A 22,888-nucleotide genomic window follows, 5' to 3' on the forward strand; every position below is an offset into this window, starting at 1 on the left:
AAATCACAAAATACCTAATAAAAATAATAAGAAAAACAAACCAATAGCCCTCCCCCAGCACATTTAAAAGGGCATTGGATAAGGTGAAAGGTAATGGACCCCTGGACTGTTAAGTCTAGACAAAGGCAACTATTGGGTCGCGACGCTCATCTCTCTTTCAAGCTGAGGGAGCAGGCATTTGTCCACAGACAGCTTTCTGGGTCATGTGGCCAGCATGACTAAGCCGCTTCTGGCATAATGGAACACCATGACGGAAACAGGAGCGCATGGAAATGTTGTTTACCTTCCTGCCACAGCAGTACCTATTTATCTGCTTGCACCTGGTGTGCTTTTGAACTGCTAGGTTGGCAGGAGCTGGGCCAGAGCAACGGGAGCTCACCCCATTGAGGGGATTCAAACTTTCTGATAGGCAAGCCCAAGAGGCTCAATGGCTTAGACCACAGCGCCAGGATATCAATCAGCTAGAAGACCTGGTTGAAGAGGAATGTTTTGGCCTGGCGCCTAAAGGCGTATGTATAATGAAGGCACTAGGAGGGCCTCCCTGAGGAGAGCATTCCACAAATGGGGAGCCACTGTAGAAAAGGCCCATTCTCATGTTGCCAACCTCTGGACCTCTTGTGGAGGAGACACATGAAGAAGCGCCTCAGAGGATGATCTCGGGGTCCGGTTAGGTTTATTTGGAGAGAGGCAGTCCTTGTGATAACTTTTCGCTATCTGTGCTATAACTTGGATGCTTTGCTGGGCGCAACACAAAATGAACTACTATCTTCCCCGCTGCAGCGAAAGCACAGTCAGACCGTATGATTCATTGAGAAACCCTCTTAAATCTGCAGGGAACTCTCAAAATGGGTTCCCATCGCCTCCCAGTGGCTTATTAAACTAGATACAAACCTCCTGGAGACACGTTGCGGGCATGTCTTTTATTACAAGTCACAAGGGATTTGCTCAGGGGAGTCTGACATTTTCCAGAATGTTTGATACTTGCAAGACAAGCACACATTTTAATTACAAACAATTTCTTCCTTGGCACCGTACCATCTGTTTGAGTGACTCTTATTCCCCCTCTCGCGGTAGTGAGGAAGTATTTGCCTGCTTTATTAGCCTCTTATTAAAGCTTCACTAAACACCGGCTTGCTTGCTTGCTTGCTTACTTGCTTGAGAAATATAAAGGCCTCATTTACCTTTTACAGAAACAAAAACTGAAATTATTGATTACCTGTTTCCTCCGGGACACATTGTTAAACTGCTTCACTTCCAAGCCAGAGAAACTGCACAAAGCAGAAAATCCCCCTGAAAATGTAAAAAGGTCAATGGTGCATTTGATGACATGTGCGCTTATGAAGCCACATAATTCATCATTTGTTACGACAGAGCTTTCTCCTGAGGGGCTGTGCGTTTGCCAATAAATATACCATATGCTTGATTCTGCATGGAGATTTTGTTGTTATTTTTTTTTAAAGTTACCTTCCCTAATCATTAAAGGAATCTCATGAGAACTATGAGCAAAATGCACCAAACCCACCAGGATTCTCTGGACCTGTAATGCCGGCGGGTTAGAGGGTGAAGTCATGTCTTTGTCAGAGCTCAGTTGTTCAGTAAAATGTGTACAATTAAATATTTCACTTGCACTCTTTCTTTGAGTCCAGCCAACATCCTGAGGAAGTTGGAGAGAAGATATTACTCTTCCAAATGTATCTGAAGAATGTCCCTTAGGATGTCCCTGTTTTCATCAGAAAAACGTTGGAGGGTATGGAGTTATCTGACCCTCCCGCCGAGTCATCTAAAGGCAGCCCTGTTTAGGGAAGGTTTTTTTTTTTTAATGTTTCATGTTTTATTATTTTTTATATATGTTGGAAGCCGCCCGGAGTGGCTGGGGCAACCCAGTCAGTTGGGCGGGGAATAATATTAAACATCATCATTATGGGTGGGATTCAGCTACTGAAACCCACCAGCAGAGGCACTTATAGATGTGCAAAGGGCTCCCCCCCACAACCCCAAATCGGTACAGGGGGATTGGAAGACTCCCCAGAACAGTGTGCAGGGGCAGAAGAGGGTAGATTGTTCCATTTTTGTTGTTTAGTTGTTTAGTCACGTCCAACTCTTCATGACCCCATGGACCAGAGCACGTCAGGCACTCCTGTCTTCCACTGCCTCCCGCAGTTTGGTCAGACTCATGTTAGTAGCTTCGAGAACACTGTCCAACCATCTCGTCCTCTGTCGTCCCCTTCTCCTTGCGCCCTCCATCTTTCCCAACATAAGGGTCTTTTCCAGGGAGTCTTCTCTTCTCATGAGGTGGCCAAAGTATTGGAGCCTCAGCTTCAGGATCTGTCCTTCCAGTGAGCACTCAGGGCTGATTTCCTGAAGAATGGATAGGTGTGATCTTCTTGCAGTCCATGGGACTCTCAAGAGTCTCCTCCAGCACCATAATTCAAAAGCATCAATTCTTCGGTGATCAGCCTTCTTTATGGACCAACTCTCACTTCCATACATCACTACTGGGAAATCCACAGCTTTAACTATACAGACCTTTGTCAGCAAGGTGATGTCTCTGCTTTTAAGATGCTGTCTAGGTTTTTCATCGCTTTTCTCCCAAGAAGCAGGCGTCTTTTAATTTTGTGACTGCTGTCACCATCTGCAGTGATCATGGAGCCCAAATTATCTGCTTAGTGCTACATTGAATTCCTCCTCTTTTCTCAGAATTAGCATTTGAATCACATTCAGGATCAAACTCCACATTATACTAAGCACATTATTCTAAAATCATGCTTAGTGCTGGCCACATTGTCTCCTACTAAAAGTCACCCCTCACCACAGCTTCTAATTTTCCTGCAAGTGTTTTTTATTGGAAAACCCTTCCTGTATGTCATGGTCCCATTCTAGAAGCATTTTCAACAACAACAACAACAACGTGACAGTTAAAACCCCCCACACAGTTTGACTATATTAATGATTTTATTTGGACAATTTAGATACCACTTATATATTTAAACACATATTTATGTAGTTTACATGATAGGTTAAAACATCTTCAATAAAAGATGTACTACTAAATTAAACATTACACATAAAAATCAGCTACAAACATACAAGAAACATTGCACATTGTAAGGCATAGCAAGGCACTTCTAAGCAAGGCTTGTTTTCAAATATGAAAACATAGCAGCATTAAAACCAGCGAAAGCAGGGGGAAACCTTTAAAACTGCAGAATTCAAGAACTGAACACCTTCTGGAATATTTAAAAATGAGTTTCAACAGCCATCTTAACACAAAGAGCTGGTCTGATCTCCCTGGAGGAAATAATACCGCAATACCGCAAATAAGGCCTTGGATGTGGAAATACCAACAAAATCTTTGCTAGAGATGGGCCAGAGAGCAAGGGCTCCCATCAGGCAGTTTCATATGGCTGTACTTAAGATAAACCTTAAAGTCCTAATTGGCTGACTTCTGTAGTAAGACAGCTGAGGGACCAAGTATTTTTTGCTGAGCTTCCACATTTCAAGCTGTGCTTCAGAGTGCCTAAGGGTAAAAAGAACCTCTCAGGAATCTGGTTGACCCCATTGGAAGGCAGAGGGTTGCCATTTCCAGCTTAAGCTCCCTCATTAATTGTGCTAATGAGCTGTAATTCTGCAGCTCCTCAAGGGCCTGAGGCCTCCTCCACACCACAGCCAAGCAACCTGCAGTGTGATCTGTCCTCTACCTCAGATGCAGCTGAGGAGAATTATACTTCCACTATTAAAAGCAGTGGGTTGCATTGAACTAAAAATTACTCAGAACAGACCGACTGAAATTAAGGGTTCTAAGTGAGTCATCCTTATACTTCAACATTGTTGTACTGGTCATTTTGTTCAGATGCCTGGTTACCATCGTCCAAAGCAATGTAAAAATGGAAAGCGTAATGCTGGTGGTCAACAAAAACGGTTTAAAGACTCTCTCAAGGCAAATCTAAAAAAATAATAATAGTATAAACACTGACAACTGGGAAACACTGGCCTGCGATCGCTCCAGTTGGAGAACAGCCTTTAGCAAAGGTATCATGGACTTTGAAGATACTCAAACTCAGGATGAAAGGGAGAAACATGCTAAGAGGAAGGCACGTTTGGCAAACCCTCACTGTGATCAACTTCCACCTGGAAGTCTATGTCCCCACTGTGGAAGGACACATGGATCCAGAATTGGCCTCCACAGTCACTTACGGACTCACTGTTAAAACTGTGTTTATGGAAGACAATCTTACTTGGCTATGAGTGATCACCAAAGAAGAAGAAGAGGAGGAATTCATTTCCATGGGTCTAACTCAGAGGAGTACTTACATTTAATGCAATCCAATGTCAGAAGATTTAAAACAAAAAAATAAAAGTGAATGTATTGAAGAATATGGTGGATATGATAAACCACCATCTGGGAGAAGTTGCAGCGAGGCTGGCACAAAAGTAGAGGAATGTGATTCCAACACAAATGCTTAATGAGTCCTGCAGGTTGATAACATGGTTCTGCATGAAAAACCCTCAGACTTGGAGAAACACTTTTGCCAAAACAATATACAAATGGTTGGGCTATCAGAGAGCTGGGAACATGGGTACCCCACAACTTTTGTTGTCTTCTTAATTACATGAAATTTTTGATTTACTTCCTGATTATGAATTAAACTTCCAAAGGTTTCATGAATCTCCTATCCTACCACGGTGGGAAGGAGGCCACCATTGTACATTTCTTGTAAAATTAATCTAGTTCCCCACCAAGAAACATACTCTCAGACATGATGCAAGAGAGAAGGAAATATTTCGGTGGAAGATCTGATATCCCCTAACCACCCAAAAGAGGTGGGTGCTTTTAGGAATACCCCAGATGACGAGAAACAAACAACAATAACAAACCGCATAATTTTATATCTCCAGCAATATTTTGTTTTTAACATTTGGGCTGCACAAGGACCTTCTGCAATACAACATTAGCTAAGGATTTCCTGACAATATTAGCTTTACTATGACTGCACCCAAAAGGGACGCGGGTGGCGCTGTGGGTTAAACCACAGAGCCTAGGACTTGCCAATCAGAAGGTTGGCGGTTCGAATCCCCGCGACAGGGTGAGCTCCCGTTGCTCGGTCCCTGCTCCTGCCAACCTAGCAGTTCAAAAGCACGTCAAAGTGCAAGTAGATAAATAGGTACCGCTCCAGCATTGCTCTGGTTCGCCAGAAGCAGCTTACACATGCTGGCCACATGACCTGGAAGTGGTACGCCAGCTCCCTCGGCCAATAAAGCGAGATGAGCGCTGCAAACCCAGAGTTGGTCACGACTGGACCTAATGGTCAGGGGGTCCCTTTACCTTTACCTATGACTGCACCCAGGTAAACAGTGATCTGCAGTTACACAATAGTAATTTCTTATGAAGATGGGACTTGATGCTGTGTCTCGCCATGAAGACTGCGTAGACAGACTTGAGACATTACTCTCCTTTTGCCTGGAATTCCCCTTCTTACTTTTTCCTCTCCCCGCACCACCATATCTCAACTCCTTTAGCTAAAAAGGCTCTAGAGCAGCTTACAAAAATCAGTACTAATCGGTTTCGTTTATGTTTCATAATCTCCCTTTCCCCTTTCTTCGGACCACCAATGTACTCCCCTTCTCGCATTCTTTTTTGGACCCCATGTGCTCTGTAAAATCTCAAAATCTTCAGTCATTTGAAAACTAGAAAGTTAAATAATAATAATTAAAAAAATCAGGGAGTATCTTCCATGCGTTTAATGATTATGTTTTGCAAAATTATAAAGAACACACTTTACTTCGTATTTTAAAAAAATCTAAACTAAAACAAGTTTTCTTGGATTTGCTGAAAACTTTTCACAGCATCGTCTGAATGATCTCAGCAAGCATTTCAATTTCAAATACTCTGATTAATTCTACTTTTAGTTAAATATTTTTATCTACTTACTTGATTTTTTTGGGGGCGGAGCAGCTGCTCCCCTCACTATGTCCATTGTACCCAGCAATGGAACTTCCCCCCGTCCCCCTGTTGCATCCCCTAAATCTGTCTTAGGGGTTCCCACAATCCTCTGGAGCAGACGTGGGAAGGGTGACAAGGCATGCATGGAAATGGGGCTACCTTTGAAGGTGGCCCGGAAACTACAACTAATCCAGAATGCGGCAGCTAGACTGGTGACAGGGAGCAGCCGTCGAGACCATACAACAGCGGTCCTGAAAGACCTGCATTGGCTCCCAGTACATTTCCGGGCACAATTCCAAGTGTTGGTGCTGACCTTTAAAGTCCTAAACGGCCTCGGCCCAGTAGACCTGAAGGAGCGTCTCCCCCCCCATCGTTCAGCCTGGACACTGGGGTCCAGCGCCGAGGGCCTTCTGGTGGTTCCCTCGCTGCGAGAAGCCAAGTTACAGGGCACCAGGCAGAGGGCTTTCTCGGTAGTGGCGCCGCCCTGTAGAACGCCCTCCCACCAGATGTCAAAGAGAAAAACAACTACCAGACTTTTAGAAGACATCTGAAGGAAGCCCTGTTTAGGGAAGCTTTTAATGTTTGATGGACTATTTTATTTTAATATTTTGTTGGAAGCTGCCCAGAGTGGCTGGGGAAACCCAGCCAGATGGGGTATAAATAATAAATAATAAATTATTATTATTATTATTATTAAAAATCTTGTTGCACCAGTAATCTTTGAACAGATGGCCAAGTTGAATACTGCCCCAGGGAACTACAATTCCCAACACCCCTAACAAATTACATCCCAGGATTCTTGGGAGGGCCATAAAGATATGGTGTGTACATAGTATTGGTGACTCTATTTCTGCTCATTTTGTTCACACTCACCACCTGCGGTAGCAATTACAGGGAGCGATACATAAGTAAGACAATTTGCCCCGTATTTCAGGGCAAATTTGCCTGGGTTTTCACCAAAATACAGTGGTACTTTGGAAGTCGAACGGAGTCTGTTCCGGAAGTCCATTGGACTTCCAAAACGTTCAGAAACCAAACCAAGGTGCGGCTTCTGATTGGCTGCAGGAAGCTCCTGCAGCCAACTGGAAGCTGCGGAAGCCCCATCGGACGTTCGGGTTACAAAGAACGTTCGCAAACCAGAACACTCACTTCTGGATTTGCAGTATCTGGGAGTCAAAATGTTAGACTCGCAAGGCATTCAGGATCCAAAGTACGACTGTACAGTGGACATTCGGGTTGTGAACATGATCCGTGTGGGAGGCACGTTCGCAATCTGCAGAGTTCGCAACCTGCAGCGCCACGTCTGCGCACACGAGGGTTGTGATTCGGTGCTTCTGCACATGCGCAAAGGCGATTTAGTGCTTCTGCGCATGCCATACTCATACTTCCGGGTTTCGGCGTGTCCGTAACCCGAAAAAACACAACCTGAAGCGTCTGTAACCCGAGGTATGACTGTACAGTGGTACTTAATTCGTTCCGGAGGTCCATTCTTAACCTGAAATTGTTCTTAACCTGAAGCACCACTTTAGCTAATGGTCCCACCTGCTGCCGCTGCACGATTTCTGTTCTCATCCTGAAGCAAAGTTCTTAATCCGAGGTAATATTTCTGGGTTAGCAAAGTCTGTAACCTGAAGCGTATGTAACCCGAGGTACCACTGTAGTGAGATTCAACACAATCAACACAACAACCGGATTATACGTTTTGGCTTGGAAGGGTTTTAATTTAACATATTTAAAAGAACACAAAGCTGGAGGCCTGAACTGTAATTTACTCCAAGGTTATGTAGAAGAACTTAACTACACAAATTACAAACGACGTGATTAGCAAAGATTAAATGCTGGCAGCGGGGTAGGGGGCTAAGCCTTCTCTCCCCAGCTGCGATCTCAGTTAAAAACCATCTCGTGCGCAATTAGCATTAGGAAAATAGTGAATTCCAATGGGACGGCTTTCCCAATGCTAATTGGCACATGGTGAGAATGGGAGGAATTTTACTGAGGCCTTGGCCGGAAGGCTTAAACCTTCCCATGTACTGTGGGGCTTTGGCCTTTCTGTGCCTGGTACTTAACTTTTGAAAAATAAAAATGTTAAGTTGTGGGTGAGCATATCAGACGACACAGCGATTCTTCAAACAGCTCTTTATTTGTAAGCTGGAACAGAACTGAACTGCAAACAGCACAGTCCGGCCTGCTTTTATAGGCAGCCGTCTGTCAACATTGTAGCAACAACAACCCAGGGTTTCCTGTCTAAAATAACTGACGTGGACCTGAGTGAAAACTATATACATGATACTCCTGGTGGCCAGGGTGAGAACTTCAATACATAACACCCCTCCCAACCGAGATAAGGCATTAGTTAGAATCAATATGCTGCCAAGGAGTGTGGTGGAGTCTCCTTCTTTGGAGGTCTTTAAGCAGAGGCTTGACAACCATATGTCAGGAGTGCTCTGATGGTGTTTCCTGCTTGGCAGGGGGTTGGACTCGATGGCCCTTGTGGTCTCTTCCAACTCTATGATTCTATGATTCTATAGTGGTTCCATTACATACACAATACCCTTATTGGTTTCAGTAAGGCACATAAGCATATTAATTGACCCTATTCACCATACAATTTTACATGTGCAGTTTGTCCAGTGAACATAGTCTTTTAAATATGCTGGGTGCTTGGAAACCCTGCTGGAGCTCCGAGGTCCAGTACCAGGGTCCGGGTAGCCTTCCGATTCTGGCTGCGACTGTGGTGTGACATGATACTCCTGGTGGCCAGGGTGAGAACTTCAATACATAACAAAAAATAAATGTCCTGATTGTGTGGCACTGGTAGACACACCAGTGCCACACAATGTTAGGCCCTTGCAGATGCCTTGTGTTTCCTTTCTTCTGTGAGGAGGGAGCTGAAAGAAAGTTTCACGCAACACACACTCAGTCCTTCCCAGCAAAGGCCCACAAATGTCTCTGATGATATATATCAGTCCAGGGACAACACAGGACATAACGGAGGAGGGAAGGCAAGGAAAGAAGGAGAAGCAGCCGAGGAAAAAAAGGAAGTAGATTCCCCACATCTCTTCCCTGCAGCCACAGCTGCTACTGTTTATTAGCCAACAAAGCATCTGTTTTGATTTTGCTCTAAATTACTGACAATTCATTAAAAAAAACCAACACACACACACCACGGCATTCACCAAATATCTCAACCGTAATAAACATTTGTTTAATTTGCTTTTTAGGTTTGAACTGATTTTGTAACACAAAGCCTTTCTATATGGCCTCAGGTTCTCTTTTTTGAAGCAAAGGAGAAGTGGGGAGTGGGGGGGGGGAAAGCCTTGATATATCATGTTGTTGGCAGGAAAATAAGTATTACTGTAGAGGGAAAGAATTTATAGAGAGTCATGTAAAACAAATGGTTCATAAACCTTTGGTGCATGGAGCAGTGAGTGATGAGCATTTTTACTGGTCTACAACCAAACTAGGATGCCATAAAATAGGGGCAGGAACGCATTTGTGCTGCGGAACCACTTTCAGATAATGGTACGGTGCCTTTTCCCACATCCTGACGAAAGACCACAAGCCAAAGGTGCTCCAGACATCATTTCCTCTTCGTACCAAGTTATTTTATTGCTAAACGCTGTAGACACAATAAACACTGAGCAATCTCTTATCTAGCTGAGGGATGAGGAAGCTGTGACCCTGCAGATGTTCTGAGGGACTCCAGGGCCCGTCTGCTAAAGCGTGCATGGTCAACAGCTAGGGATGATGGGTGTTGTTATGTACTGAGTTGAATAGGATCCAAACTGCAGCAGTCTGATTGGTCCTAGAACAATAGGATCCAAAATGCAGCAGTCTGATTGGTCCTAGAACAATAGGATTCAGAATGCAGCAGTCTGATTGGTCCTAGAACAATGCAGCAGTATGATTGGTCGGCAGGAGCCACCCAATCCAGCTCCAGATAGAAGTGAATCCACAACCTGATTGGCCTACAGGAGAATTTCGGAATTAGCCAATCCTGTGAAGACACACAAAGCATTTTTTAAAATAAATAAATAAAGGCGCCTTGCACTCTGCTCCACTCCCTCTTTCTTCCCTCCCAGGGTGGCCCTGCCCTCTGCCTGCACTTCAGAGCTGGCATGGTGGCAGGTTCTCCTCCTCTTTGCCTGCCCTCCAGCAGCTGCTACAGGCTGCCCAAGGGAGTAGGCTGTAGTGGCGGCCGTGGAGAGGTCACAGAGAGGCCACGGGATGTTTCCTCCCCACCACTATTGCCGCCGCTGCTCAGGATAGGCGCCGGCTCATTCTCCTGGAGCTCAGCAGAAGCAGCACTGGCAGGGGAAACAGGGACATTCAGGGATCAAATCAGAAACTGCGATGGCTTTGGGTGTCCCTGGAGAATAGGGACACTTGGAGGATATGAGAAGTGTTATGTACTGAAGTTCTTACCCTGGGCCAGCAGGGGGATACTGTAGATAGTTATGCAAATGAAGGATCGAAAGTGACGTTCAGTGATTGGATAGTTTGTATGCAAATGAAGGATCAAAAGAGACGTTCAGTGATTGGATAGTTTTAGAAAGTGGCAACAGTTACATTGTTCTGGAGCTCTATATAAGCAAGCTGACTGAGCTCCTCAGTTCAGTTCTGTTCCAGCTTACAAATAAATTCTGCTTTGGAAGAATCGCTGTGTCGTCTGATATGTTCGCCCACAACTTAAAAAGAAGTGAATCTTCAGCATATGATAGAAACTATTCAAGGAAGGTGCCAGGTGTACCTCTTTGGGGAAGGAATGCCACAACCTGGACGTTGTTGCAGGGAATGCCCTCTCCTGGGCTTCTATTCCCAAAACTTTTGAGGGTGATGGAACTATCTGGATGGCTCCTTCTGTTGATCTTCACACCTGGAAGGGCCTTCAGCCGCTGTCTTTTGGATATTTAGGGTCTAGGTTGCTCAGAGTTCTGAATGCTAAGGTGAGCGCCCAGGAATGAACTGGCAAAGAATATTGCTTTTTTTAAAAACAGAGGTAACATGATTTCTAAACGGAACACCAGCCAGCAATCTGGCTGCTGTTCCTTTTTGGACTGGGCGAAGTTTCCGAGAATGTAGTAACTTCAGGAAACGCTCATGTGGTCAATTCATGTTTATTTTGGAACGGTCTGTTTAGCTGCACTCATGCTTGGGTAGTACAAATATGCAAATGCTGAAGGTGGCAGGATTTTGCGGCTGAAAACCCATCCTGATTTTAGGAAGTGCTGGGAACTGTTTTCATTCTCTTTGCTAAAGGCCAGAAAAAACAGTCTGAGTGGCAGGTGTTTGCCTAGGCGTATTAGCAGGATGACTTTTTTTTAAAAAAAGACAGGCTAGATATAGCACCATTAAAATGGGAACCTCAATAACAAGCCTGTTCAAGCTATACAGTGGTACCTCCGGTTACATACGCTTCAGGTTACATACGCTTCAGGTTACAGACTCCACTAACCCAGAAATAGTGCTTCAGGTTAAGAACTTTGCTTCAGGATGAGAACAGAAATCGTGCTCTGGCGGCGTGGCAGCAGCAGGAGGCCCCCATTAGCTAAAGTAGTGCTTCAGGTTAAGAACAGTTTCAGGTTAAGTACGGACCTCCGGAACGAATTAAGTACTTAACCTGAGGTACCACTTACTGAGGATGGCCTTACTAAACCAGAGAGTGTTCTTTTCCCCACCCAACCAACCAGAAAGTGCGGCTGGGAGTTAGGAGCCACCACAACCTACGAACAAATTCACGCAAGCTTCGGATTTTACTAATATTTGTGGTATTAGAATGTAGCCTGCTTTACAAAGGTAAGGATCACATCTGTCGCTCTTCACACTTTCTCCATTGACCCGACCCCCTGTAAAGTTCCTTGCAGGATTCCCCACCCCAGCCTATTTCATACCCTCCGACATAATAATAATAATTTTTATACCCCACCCAACTGGCTGGGTTTCCCACTCTGGTTGGCTCACAGCATATAACAGAACATACTAAAACATCAAACATTAAAACTTCCCAATACAGGGCTGCCTTAGGTGTCTACTAAAAGTTGGGGAATTCTTTATCTCCTACAATTCTATGATTCTGTTATTTAGCCATTTCATTGACATCCCCTGCCCAATATTTGCCTCTCTTTCACCAGCGTAGGCAACTGTTCTCAAATATGATGCAACTAACCATTGTCTGTAATATAAAAACAGTTCTCCTTTTCCAGTAACTGCCAGGCTATGTTTGTGTGTCTGAATCTAGGTCTTGCCATCTGTTTCATCAGCAAAGCCAACCTCCCTATTAATAGCCCATACGAGGAGAAGAGAATGAGATGGGGAGACTAGAGGAGACTGTTTGGAGGTTTCAGAAAATGGGATCAATCGGCAGCCTCCACTATCCACACATCAGCTTTAGGAGAATTCGGAACGGTACCTGAGTACTGGATAGAGAAAGGGCGAGTGTTTATTTATTTGAATATTTTATAATCCACATTTTCACAAAATATTTCAAGGCAGCTTACAGCATATAAAATGCAGCCTGTGTATATCTATACAACATAATGAAAAACATTTTTTAAAATAAGTAAATACTGGTTGGTTAAAATAAAAACTAAAGAGTATAGTTTGCAAAAGACATCTACAGGGCAGGGATAGTTCCGGACAAACCTCTACAAGCAGGGAGCTTCATAGGCAGAGCCTGCCATGCTGAAAGCTTAGTTCTTAGCGTATACTTATAACCTTACAAACACCATCTCCAACTCCTCAGAAGATTCCACCAATGGTGTCTCCAAAAATTGTTACACATCACTTGGGAAGACAGGAGAACTAATGCCAGTGTACTGGAAGAAGCAAAGATCACCTGTGTCGAAGCAATGATTCTTCAACATCAACTTGGTTGGACTGGTCATGTTGTGCAGATGCCTGATTACCAACTTCCAAAGCAACTACTCTATTCTGAACTTAAAAACGGAAAGCGTAATGCTGGTGGTCAACAAAAGAGGTTTAAAGACTCTCTCAAGGCAAATCTAAAAAAAGTAGTATAAACACCGACAACTGGGAAACACTGGCTTGCGAGTGCTACAGTTGGAGAAGAGCCTTTACCAAAGGTGTCATGGGCTTTGAGGATGCTCAAACTCAGGACGCAAGGAAGAAACGTGCTAAGAGGAAGGCACACTTGGCAAACCCTCACCGTGATAAACTCACCTGGAAACCTGTGTCCCCACTGTGCAAGGATGTGAGGATCCAGAATTGGCCTCTACAGCCATTTATGGACTCACTGTTAAGACCGTGCTCATGGAAGACAATCTTACTCAGCTACAAGTGATCACCAAAGAAGAAGAAGCAAAAGTCAATCAAACCTCAGCAGACCCTCCAAGTGTCCCTATTTTCCAGGGACAGTCCCGTATTTACAGAAGCCGCCCTGGTTTCCGATTTGATCCTGGAATATCCTGATTTTCCTTAGGATGTCCCTATTTTCCTAGATCTAACCTAGCCAACACCAGCTTGATTGCTTCTATTCTATTAGATCATAAATTACCTTTCTGTAGAAAAGGTGAAGCCGCCAGTAGAAAGCTAGGATGGCATGTCTGGAATACCCTTCAGGCTTGTTTCAACTGAGTAGCTCATGAGATATCTATGTGTGAGAACTGGTAGTAATACCCATGCATTTTCCTGTGGTGCTAATGATGGGCTTTGGTCTCCTATTCTGTGGGAACTGCTTGGAAGTTCTCATGATGATGCCTGGCCACCTTATCCTACACACATCACATCTAGTTTAGCGATTTCCTCTACTTTGGAACTGTTCAAGCTGTAGTAAATTGGATTTACCATATACTGCAGCGTGTTTTCTCCTAGGAATAAAATGCAAACATGCTTTGCTATGAATTGGAACCAAACTGACAACAGATGTTCTCTAAAGTCACAGCATAAAGAATATGCAATTCTGCTCCACCTGCATTTGACAAAAAAATACCACTTTCTTCTAATGCAAATGTTTTGCTCAAAGCAGGCAGCACTCCCCCTACCCTCTTCCTGCCAGAATCTGCTACATAGAATCTGCTATTCTTCCATTGCATCACTCAAGGAAAAACTCTATCACACACATTTTAACCTTTTCTTTTTCTTTTGGTGTTTCCGAGGTAGAAAAAATAACCAACATGATGTATTCTCTCCTAAATGTACAGATCTGCCATAATAAATAATTGGAGGTCCTCCCAGGGGCGAACGAAGGCTAACCGACACCCGGGGTGGGGCAAACCGCTGGCTGCGCATGCCTTGCGCCATGTACGATGCATGCGTGGCATTGCTATGTAGGGCGCATGTGCGGCACCACTACATACAGCGCATGCATGAGACACTGCGTGTGCGTTGTATGTAGTGGTTTGCCGCCGGCGCCACCTCAGCGCCATACAGACAGTGTAGGGATCCTCTGCTCGTGGCTGCAGCCGTGGGGGATCCTCCACATGCAGCTGTGGTGGTGCGATGGCTGCTTGCGCCGCCATGCCCGGGGCAGCAGGGCGAGCACCCCATGGAGTGCCTTCTTGTCACCCCCCCCGACATGGCACCTGGGGCGCACTGCCACCTCTGCCCCCCTTGCGACGCCACTGGGTCTTCCACACCTCACTTTCCGGTATCTAGGAGATTGCTCCTAACCTGCAATTTATCACGTGCGTAGACTACTCCCCCATGGCATAAAATGATGATTTTATATTTGACTTCCATTAGTAATGTTTCATTTTGAAATCTCTGTGGTAATATTTTCGTTTCCTGTTAATTATGTTGCCTTGAATGTCTACTTGACTTTCTTCAGTAATGTTTTACTTGATGTTTTAATGTTGTTTCAAGCCACCCCCCCCCCCCAAAAAAAAGATATGAAGTGGTTTGGAAATGAAAAAAATAACCACCTGCACATTGTGGCTAAAGGTAAAAGGTAAAGAACTCCTGGACGGTTAAGTCTAGTCAAAGGCGACTATGGGGTTGCAGTACTCTTCTTGCTTCAGGCCGAGGGAGCCAGCAGTTGTCCACAGTCAGCTTCCTGGGTCATGTGGCCAGCATGACTAAACCGCTTCTGGTGCAACAGGACACTGTGACAGAAACCAGAGCTCATGGAAGCACTGTTTAACTTCCCGCCACAGTGGTACCTATTTATCTACTTGCACTGGCATGTTTTTGAACTGCTAGGTTGGCAGGATTGTATAATCATAGCTCAGTGCAAAAGGTTATTCCCTGGCATTTGCAGGTAGGGCTGCGGGAGAACAAGCATGAAACCCTGGAACGTCACTGCCAGCTACTGAAGACAACATTGAGCTATAGGACCAATAGCTGACCTGGTTTAAGCAGCAGTGACTAGTAGGGGAGCATAGACAGGGTCACTGAGAGGGCAAGGGGCAAGGTCACCAGAAGTCCCTCTCTGTAACACACGTCATTGCGAAGCCAGGAGAGCAGGGCGATCCCACTCCATGCTATCTTACTGGCCTCCATTGGGCACAAGGCAGCTTTTCATGTTTTGGAGAGGAATATCAACAGAAACCCAAATGGACAGAAAAATGACAATCCAGCTCTTGTATTACAGATGTGATACTATACAGTACTTGTGTCAGAGCTGCCTCTAGGTCCCAGCTCACAGAGGACCAACGCTAGTCAGTAATAATGTACAAAAGTCTTTATTGAAGTTCAGTTTCCATTTCCAAGCCGCAGTGTGCAGCTCTACGTCTTAGAACCTAGATCGGCGAAGCTCCGTCTGAGTCTCCACCCCCTGTACACCAGTTTAAGACTCTAGCCTTACTCCACCTCTTCCGTTGCTCTTTCCTCCTCTGGGTCCTTCTGCCCCCCGGGGTCTCCTCCTTTCTGGACTCTTCTGACGCTGACCCCCCTGACTCTTGTCCCTCCTTTCGGCGGGCTTTAGGACCTGGCTCCCTATCCGGGCTACCTGCTGTGCCGCTCGCCTGTACATTTGAACTTGGCACGCGCGCCCAGCCTCCAACTTTCCTCTTGACCGTTTCCGCGCTCTCCGATGGAGGCGTGGTCAATCCTGACTCATCTCCTCCCGCTGGTGGTGAGCAGCCTGATCCCGATACCTGGGACTCCCCCCCCCCTGCGCTCTGGTGGGGAAGCTGGTCCTGATTTCCAACTGCTGCTCTCTGAGTCCCCTCTGGCCCCTTCTTCCTGGGGTGTCCCCCTAGGCACCCCCTTGCTCTGACCATGGGCGCCCCCTTCTGTGAATCTTCCGATTCGCTGGAAAGACTCAGGGACCTCGGACCACTGTCATCGCTTACGCTCCCTTCGGATTCCTCCCCATCGCTCTCCATTTCCTCCCTCTCCTTTGCCTCTGCTCCTGAACCCCTGACAACTTGCATGTTTTGTTTGAACTTGAGAGCAAGCCTGTAAATAGTTGATGCCAAAAAATATTAAATTAGGGGATATTGCAACTATAGAGAAACTAACAACCGTAGAAATTTTGATTGATGACACGAGGTCATTGAAGGAATTTCAGCTTCCTTAAATGATTGGAAGAACGGTTGTAGAACGGTACCTTTCCCATATCTCTATTATTTTGTAGCATTGGTTTTGCTGTTGTTTTGGAAAAAAAATTAAAAGAGATTTCCCCAGGTTCCAACTATTCTTCACATCTCTTCTCCATCATTTCTTCATGCAAAGCTTTGGGCTGCTAGAATTTCAGAGCTGTCATCTCTGCAGCACATTGTTACAGTAGGATAGCCGTGGAAGGGTAAACAGTTTTAACATTCATGAACAGTTCAGAACTGACTCTTCACTTGTCTTTCCTAAACCACATCATGGTCACATTCGTACAAATTTCTGTCCACCTATTTCACACTTTCTAAAGCACAAATCTTCAATTTGTTACATGGTTTGGAGATGTTTGCTTTGTTATTCGGTTGATAACTGTCAGTGCTCAAGATAACCAGAAAGCATGTCTGACTTTTTATTTCTAAAGAATGTATGGCAGCTGGAAGACTAAGTGTAGACTCTTCTCTTTGTTGTATTATTGTTGTTCATTATAATGATCAAGCTGCAGATCAGATCACCTGAATTTTTTTTCCAAAGGAAGAAATTGCTCCTCCTTGACTCTGTTCGTTAACCACACTAGTATCCTGTATCTGCCAAAGCTTCCTACCAATGTTATTTGAGGGTGTGTGTTGTATTAAGCAATGTGCACATTGGTTTTGGCAACCTGCAGGTATCATTATTATTATTTTTGCAACACATGTATATTTCTCTTAGCAATGTGACCTATTCTTTAAGTAAAGCAACATGCACCTATTTTTTTTTTTAAAAAGTTTTTTTAAGGGCAAGTGCTGGGATCAAAATACCCTGCATAATTATAAAGAAATAGTTTAATATGGGATAGATCCCCTAAATATAGTCTGCTTTTTTGTGAATAATGACTCAAGTTCTGATACTTTAAAAGTTTTATAATTGGATTTGCTAACAAATGAAATGGGTCACAATGGATCACATAAATAAACGAAGCAGAAGTGACATCTGGTTATGTTCACACTGTGTTTTGGTTAACACTGGTTTATTTTCTTTTATACAAAAAATTAGAAATAGCGACAAAACATAGTTCAACAAGAGGGTGGCCAGGGTTGGGGGTGGGAAGAGTGCTTGTCCTCCGCTCAGTGAGGATTTGGCTAATCAGAGTCCTTATTTTTACAGACACAGTTAGGTTCTGAGAAAAGGAAATACAAGACATGTTACATTATATCCATGCAACAAGTAATGGCCACAAAATGATGGATGTCAGAAGATCATTCCAGAGGCTCTTTGCATTGCTATGTTTCCAAATCATGGCTTTTGCTCACCTTTGCCTTAAAACAGTACACCTTACAAACAAGTGACATAGACACATATTAATTTTTTTTATATGGTCTAGCTGCTACAAATTTAAGGCATCCTAAGATTCTGTTATTCTGCTGGTGAAAGTTACGTCTCATAGTTAAGTTTTCAAGTGGGAAGATTTCGGGCCATGTTTGGAGGAAGACTGAGATCCCGTGAGATGTGAGTCAAAGGAAGAATTCTTGCAGCTCTGGTTCTTCAGAAAAATCTTTGCTGTAAGATCGCTGGAGTTTCTTGTTGATGTCGTTATGCCTGCAAGGAAAAACAGAAACAAAAAAAATCACCTCTGGTCATTCAAAAGATGCCCAGTAATTTGATTTATTTCACCATGAAAGGACTGCCTTAATTCAACAGCAGTGCCAACACAGTCCCTTCTGAACTGAGTTGGGCTTAAACTGCCACAACTGTTTGAAAATGATTGAAAAGGAATTCCAATCGCATGGACTGACAACACCAATAATGTGCTATTGGTGCTAAATTTTAATCCCATGCCTAGCAAACAATCCCAAGTCTGGCAAAAAGGTCATATTCCCTGTTTGCATTGTAAGTAAAGCCCATTGAACTCAATGAGAATTCCTTCTGCGTAGACATATAAAAGCATGCTCTGTTACACAGAAGAAATCGCATGTGTGAAATTTGTACTCTTTGGCCATCTAGGAAATGCCCTACTTGGGTGTGTGTGTGGATTATTATAAGAAGAATTTACTTCCATCAAAACAGCTAGGGATCAAAGTGTAAAAGTGAGAAGTTAAGACAAACCTGGAAGTCAAACTAAGACTCCTTTCTTCATATCATAAAATACAAAATTACCAACCAAGGTTGAAATCCTATACCCACTTTTCTGAGAGTAAACCTCTGCTGAACTCAATGGCACTTACTTCTGAGAAGATATGCCTAGGATTGTACTGTATTGCAACCAGACCTTCTGCTGGTGAAGTAAAACCGAGCATGAGAAGTTTTTGTCACACATGTGTAGATAATAAAAACAAACTGCTGATAATACATAGTCATTTATCATACTTTTTTTGGGGGGGGTCTCCTTGTGCACATGCTAATTGTAAAAATATGGATTCAGTTCCCATATCAGAATGTGCAGAACATAAAGATTGGATTAGTCAAAATCAGCCTTTGATTTGTGAAAGAACCTTTTACAGAACCTGTTTAAAAACACTAAGGTGAAGATTATGAACACAGATTTAACCCTATGTATCCAGCTACAACTACTTTTGAATGGCGTTCATATCTCTTTTTTGTGAAGTGAAGAAAATGAAATATTTTAGGCTTGTCTGAACTCCTTTGTTTGGGAATTTCAAAAATGGATTGCAACATTTGTGGCTCTTTTAAGATGTCCTCCCCCCAAACTCCCTAAAACCACAGAACAACTGTAAATTTGGACAGGGACCTGTCAGATTGACTCTGTACCATAGCAGACAACTTCCAACTTGTGCTTATTTGCTTCAGCAGAAAGGAACGTATTGAAGTACTGAAAATGCAGCAATATCGCACAATCTCCAGCAAACCTTTCCCTCCCCAATAAACTGCCCATATTCTCCTATTAAATGTAAATATATCGGTATGATAAAAGGAAGCCAGATGCAGTTTGTGTATTTCTTATTTTTTAATAGTAGCTGTGCTAACTGCTCTGTGTATTAAATAGAAAGCAGGGCTGTGTGTGCTTGCATATGGCAGTTGTTTTGTTCTTCAAAGTCAATGTAAACAGGAAATTATTTTCCATAGCAGCAGTCAGCCTAAGTAAGAGCTCTAATGATTCTCTCTGCTCTCAGCTACCAAGGTCTTGTATATTTGTGCTCTTAAAGCCCATCTATCACCGTCTGCTTAGAGACATTTGTAATTAAGCGAGATGATAAAAATAACCATCAGCCCTTGCCTACCTGGTGCCCTCCAGATGTTTTTGCCTAGACATATAGATGGAGGACATCAGGTTGGCAAAAGTCAACCTATATCCTGAATAGCAAGACATTCACAAAGGTGGCCTGATAGTTGGAAGCCACATATGGCTATGGGTGCAGGATCTGTGAAATAGCACTGACTTTCTGTATGTCTTGGGTACAGACAACGGTCCCCTTCTGCTTTTCTCTTCCAAATAACAATAGTAAAAGGGACATATATTCAGAATGGACGCTCACTGCTTCTCTAGTGGGCGTCAGTTTTGGACCTTCACTTTCTGGCTCCTTCCCAGCCAGCCGGAACTACGTGGTCGCTGAACAATAGGGAGTTTGCCTTGGCAGTCACAAACATGGGGGTTACTTCCCAGCCAGTAGCTAGATTCAAATGGGCCAATTAGGGTCCAGGTCTTGGGGAATTCCCTTTGCTGGCCAGCTGGGCATTGGACATAGTCATGACCAGCAGGGCAGCAACACATAAAAGGGGCTGGATTTCCTATTAAGCAAAATCCACCATTACAGAGCTCAAATTATGTAACAAATCCACCATGCGTTACAAATCAGGGCTTCACCCCTCCTCTAAAAAAATGCCTCAACCTGTGGATCCCAGATGTTGTTGGACTACAACTCCCATCATTCCTGACCACTGGTCATGCTGGCTAGGAATGATGGGAGTTGTAGTCCAACAACATTTGGGAACCCACAGGTTGAGAAGCACGGCCTCAGGGTCATGGGCTGCCTGATCCCAAGGACCACTATACATACCCAGCAGTCTTTACATTTCCTAGTTGAGCCAATAAATACATAGGATGATGTGCATAGTACCACATATTACTTCACTAGTGTGTCACTGATGGTTATACCTTTCTTTTTGGGGGTATTAGGTTAGCACTGGTGCAGACTCCTATAAATTATTTTGCATAAAAGGGGGTCAAGGATATGTTAGAAGATACATTAGATAGATGGCTGCATTTAACGTGTCTGTTTTTTCTTTGAAAACCAGCGTTAATGCTGACTTTTTTGCAGTATGAGCAATAGTTTAGGGATGTGTATTCCCCAGGACCATAGGCCAGAGAGGGTTAAGCAATCCTTCATGCAATCTTTGTGCTCCACCTGAGTCTGTTATCTTTAAATGTAAAAAACCCAGACATGCTAAATGAAGAACTAAGTGCCTTGAGTTGCTGTCCTGAGGACCATATGGGTGGCATCCAGTGAAGTTGCCCTGTTAGTGCAAGGACTTCCACTGGGACCGTGGAACTTTCCCTCTCCCTCTTCTCCCTGTGAGCTCCCTAAATTGGCTCCAAAGATTCAGTGCAACCCCCAGAACTGAATGCTGGGGGTCGGGGGTGATGCAGGGACAGAAGAGACTGTGCAAGCAGAAATCTTTAGCAGGATGACTTTGGGTGCTTACTGTTGCATTTGTATGCATTTATTATCTACAAAATAATATATTATTAGAGACCCAGCAGAGGATCGGAGAACTCTACAATGTGATCAAAAGGTCAGAAAAAAGTGCCTTAAAAGTGCCTAAAACTATTGGAAGCTGCGTAAGAGGTTTCTAAAAAAACAACAACAACAAAAACACATTTAAAAAAAATCTCTGGAATATGTTGATCTGCTTTGAGTGGAGCCCAAGGAAACTATAACCAAAATGTAGTACCAGTTGAAGGGTTAGAATTGCTCAGAGCCTTTTACTGGCTGGTTTGCTCAATTGGATGAAATCACCCACAGAAAACTGACTTTCATCAACAAAATACTGCCATTACCACAGTTATTGCCCATCCTACATTTAAGAAAAATTGTGGTATTTCAGTTGCTGATTCATCATGGTGAACTAAGCCAGCCAAACGGAGAGGGTATCACTGCTTAGAGGTGTGCTCCTTGCCAAAGGTTTTGCTTGCTGCAATTCTAAACCATACCAGTGAACTCACTCACATACCGCAGTTATGGAATAACATTTGCAAGCATATTTGTGATCGTAATAGCTACGTTGAGACCTTTTTTGTGTCCAAGCAAATAGAAGTATTTCCACTGAATTCAGATGAAAATAACATCTCCTCTACGACTCTCTCCTAAGGTTTAAGTTCCCAGAGCTAAGTTAAAGCGAGACGCGATTAGTATTATTTGAACTGAATATGTTCCCTGTCAAAAGGCAGACAAACACCTGCGGTACTTTTTCCTTTGTGAAAACCCAGGATATTTTCAGATGAACTGCCCTAGTAGGCTTGGCTCTCATTGGGTACCATTAAACTTTAAAAGGGCAAACTGAGCAGGCTGCAATCTGAGACAAAGCTGAGAAGGATGCAAAACCTGCTTCCTGCTGGATATTGGGATCACAAGTGGTAGCCCTGGCCTCCATTGCATTTAATTTTGCCATAAAATGGGAAGATTCCTATATATGCTTAAATGCTGCCATTGCATTCTATGGGAAATAGAAAACTTGGAAGGCAGTTGCCTCTGATGCTGGATTCTGGCTCCACTGTTGGGATGTCTATTGACACTGTGTCCTACTCCAGATTCTAGGTGTGTGTGGTGTGTTTTTACACGCAAACTAGCCTCTCTGCCCTACCTCTTAAAGCACTGATTATATTTGCAGATAATAAAAGCAGGTTTCCCACGGCGCTCTGTTGAATGGAGATGTCTACTGCAAGATGCATTCTGTTGTCCACTCACTTCTAGAAGTCTAGACTTTTGTAGTTTCCCAAAATACTTTGGGTATGAGAGCAACATGGAGAGACATCTGAGCGCCATGTGTCTTCCATGGTATGGTGCTTACAAAAATCTCTGGGCGCTTGTCATCTGAATACAATCCTAGTAATAAAATAGCTTTCGTGGGGACAGAGAAAACTACCACCGATGTGAACGAGTTACTGGAGTGATTCCTGCAGATAAGATAAATATGTTCTCACTTTAATGCACTACATGCTTCACAATAACTTAATCCATGGGAAGCAAATATTTCACTGGCAATACATGGCTAATGTAATTGCAAACATTTGCTTGGCACTGTCAGGGATAAAAACGGGCCCGCATTTTTTTAAAAGAAAGGGGAAGAAAAGTACTGAGCAAATGAAACAGATCGTATGCTTGCACAAAGAAATCTAGTGAATTTTAACAGGGCGCCAAGGAATGTTAATTGTTTTACAAACATCAAGCTGTAGCTGATTAGGAAACAAATAATAATCAGGGCTTTTGGAGGTGGCTGAGATTT

General features: G+C 43.7%; 1 protein-coding gene across 8 annotated transcripts in view; it reads right to left on the reverse strand.

Annotated features, from left to right (window-relative positions):
• Positions 1-17,423: 17,423 nt before the first annotated feature.
• SNCAIP (synuclein alpha interacting protein) overlaps positions 17,424-22,888 on the reverse strand; it is a 118,526-nt gene continuing 113,061 nt past the window's right edge. For all 8 annotated transcript variants that reach the window (XM_081930467.1, XM_081930464.1, XM_081930463.1 and 5 more), the window contains one exon: positions 17,424-18,025. In XM_081930467.1, coding sequence (XP_081786593.1) covers positions 18,020-18,025 — 6 coding nt within the window. In that variant the 3' untranslated portion in view covers positions 17,424-18,019. The remainder of the gene's footprint in view (positions 18,026-22,888) is intronic.

The sequence above is a fragment of the Podarcis melisellensis genome, assembly GCF_964234715.1.
Source record: "Podarcis melisellensis genome assembly, chromosome: 11".
Classification (NCBI taxonomy): Eukaryota; Metazoa; Chordata; class Lepidosauria; order Squamata; family Lacertidae; genus Podarcis; species Podarcis melisellensis.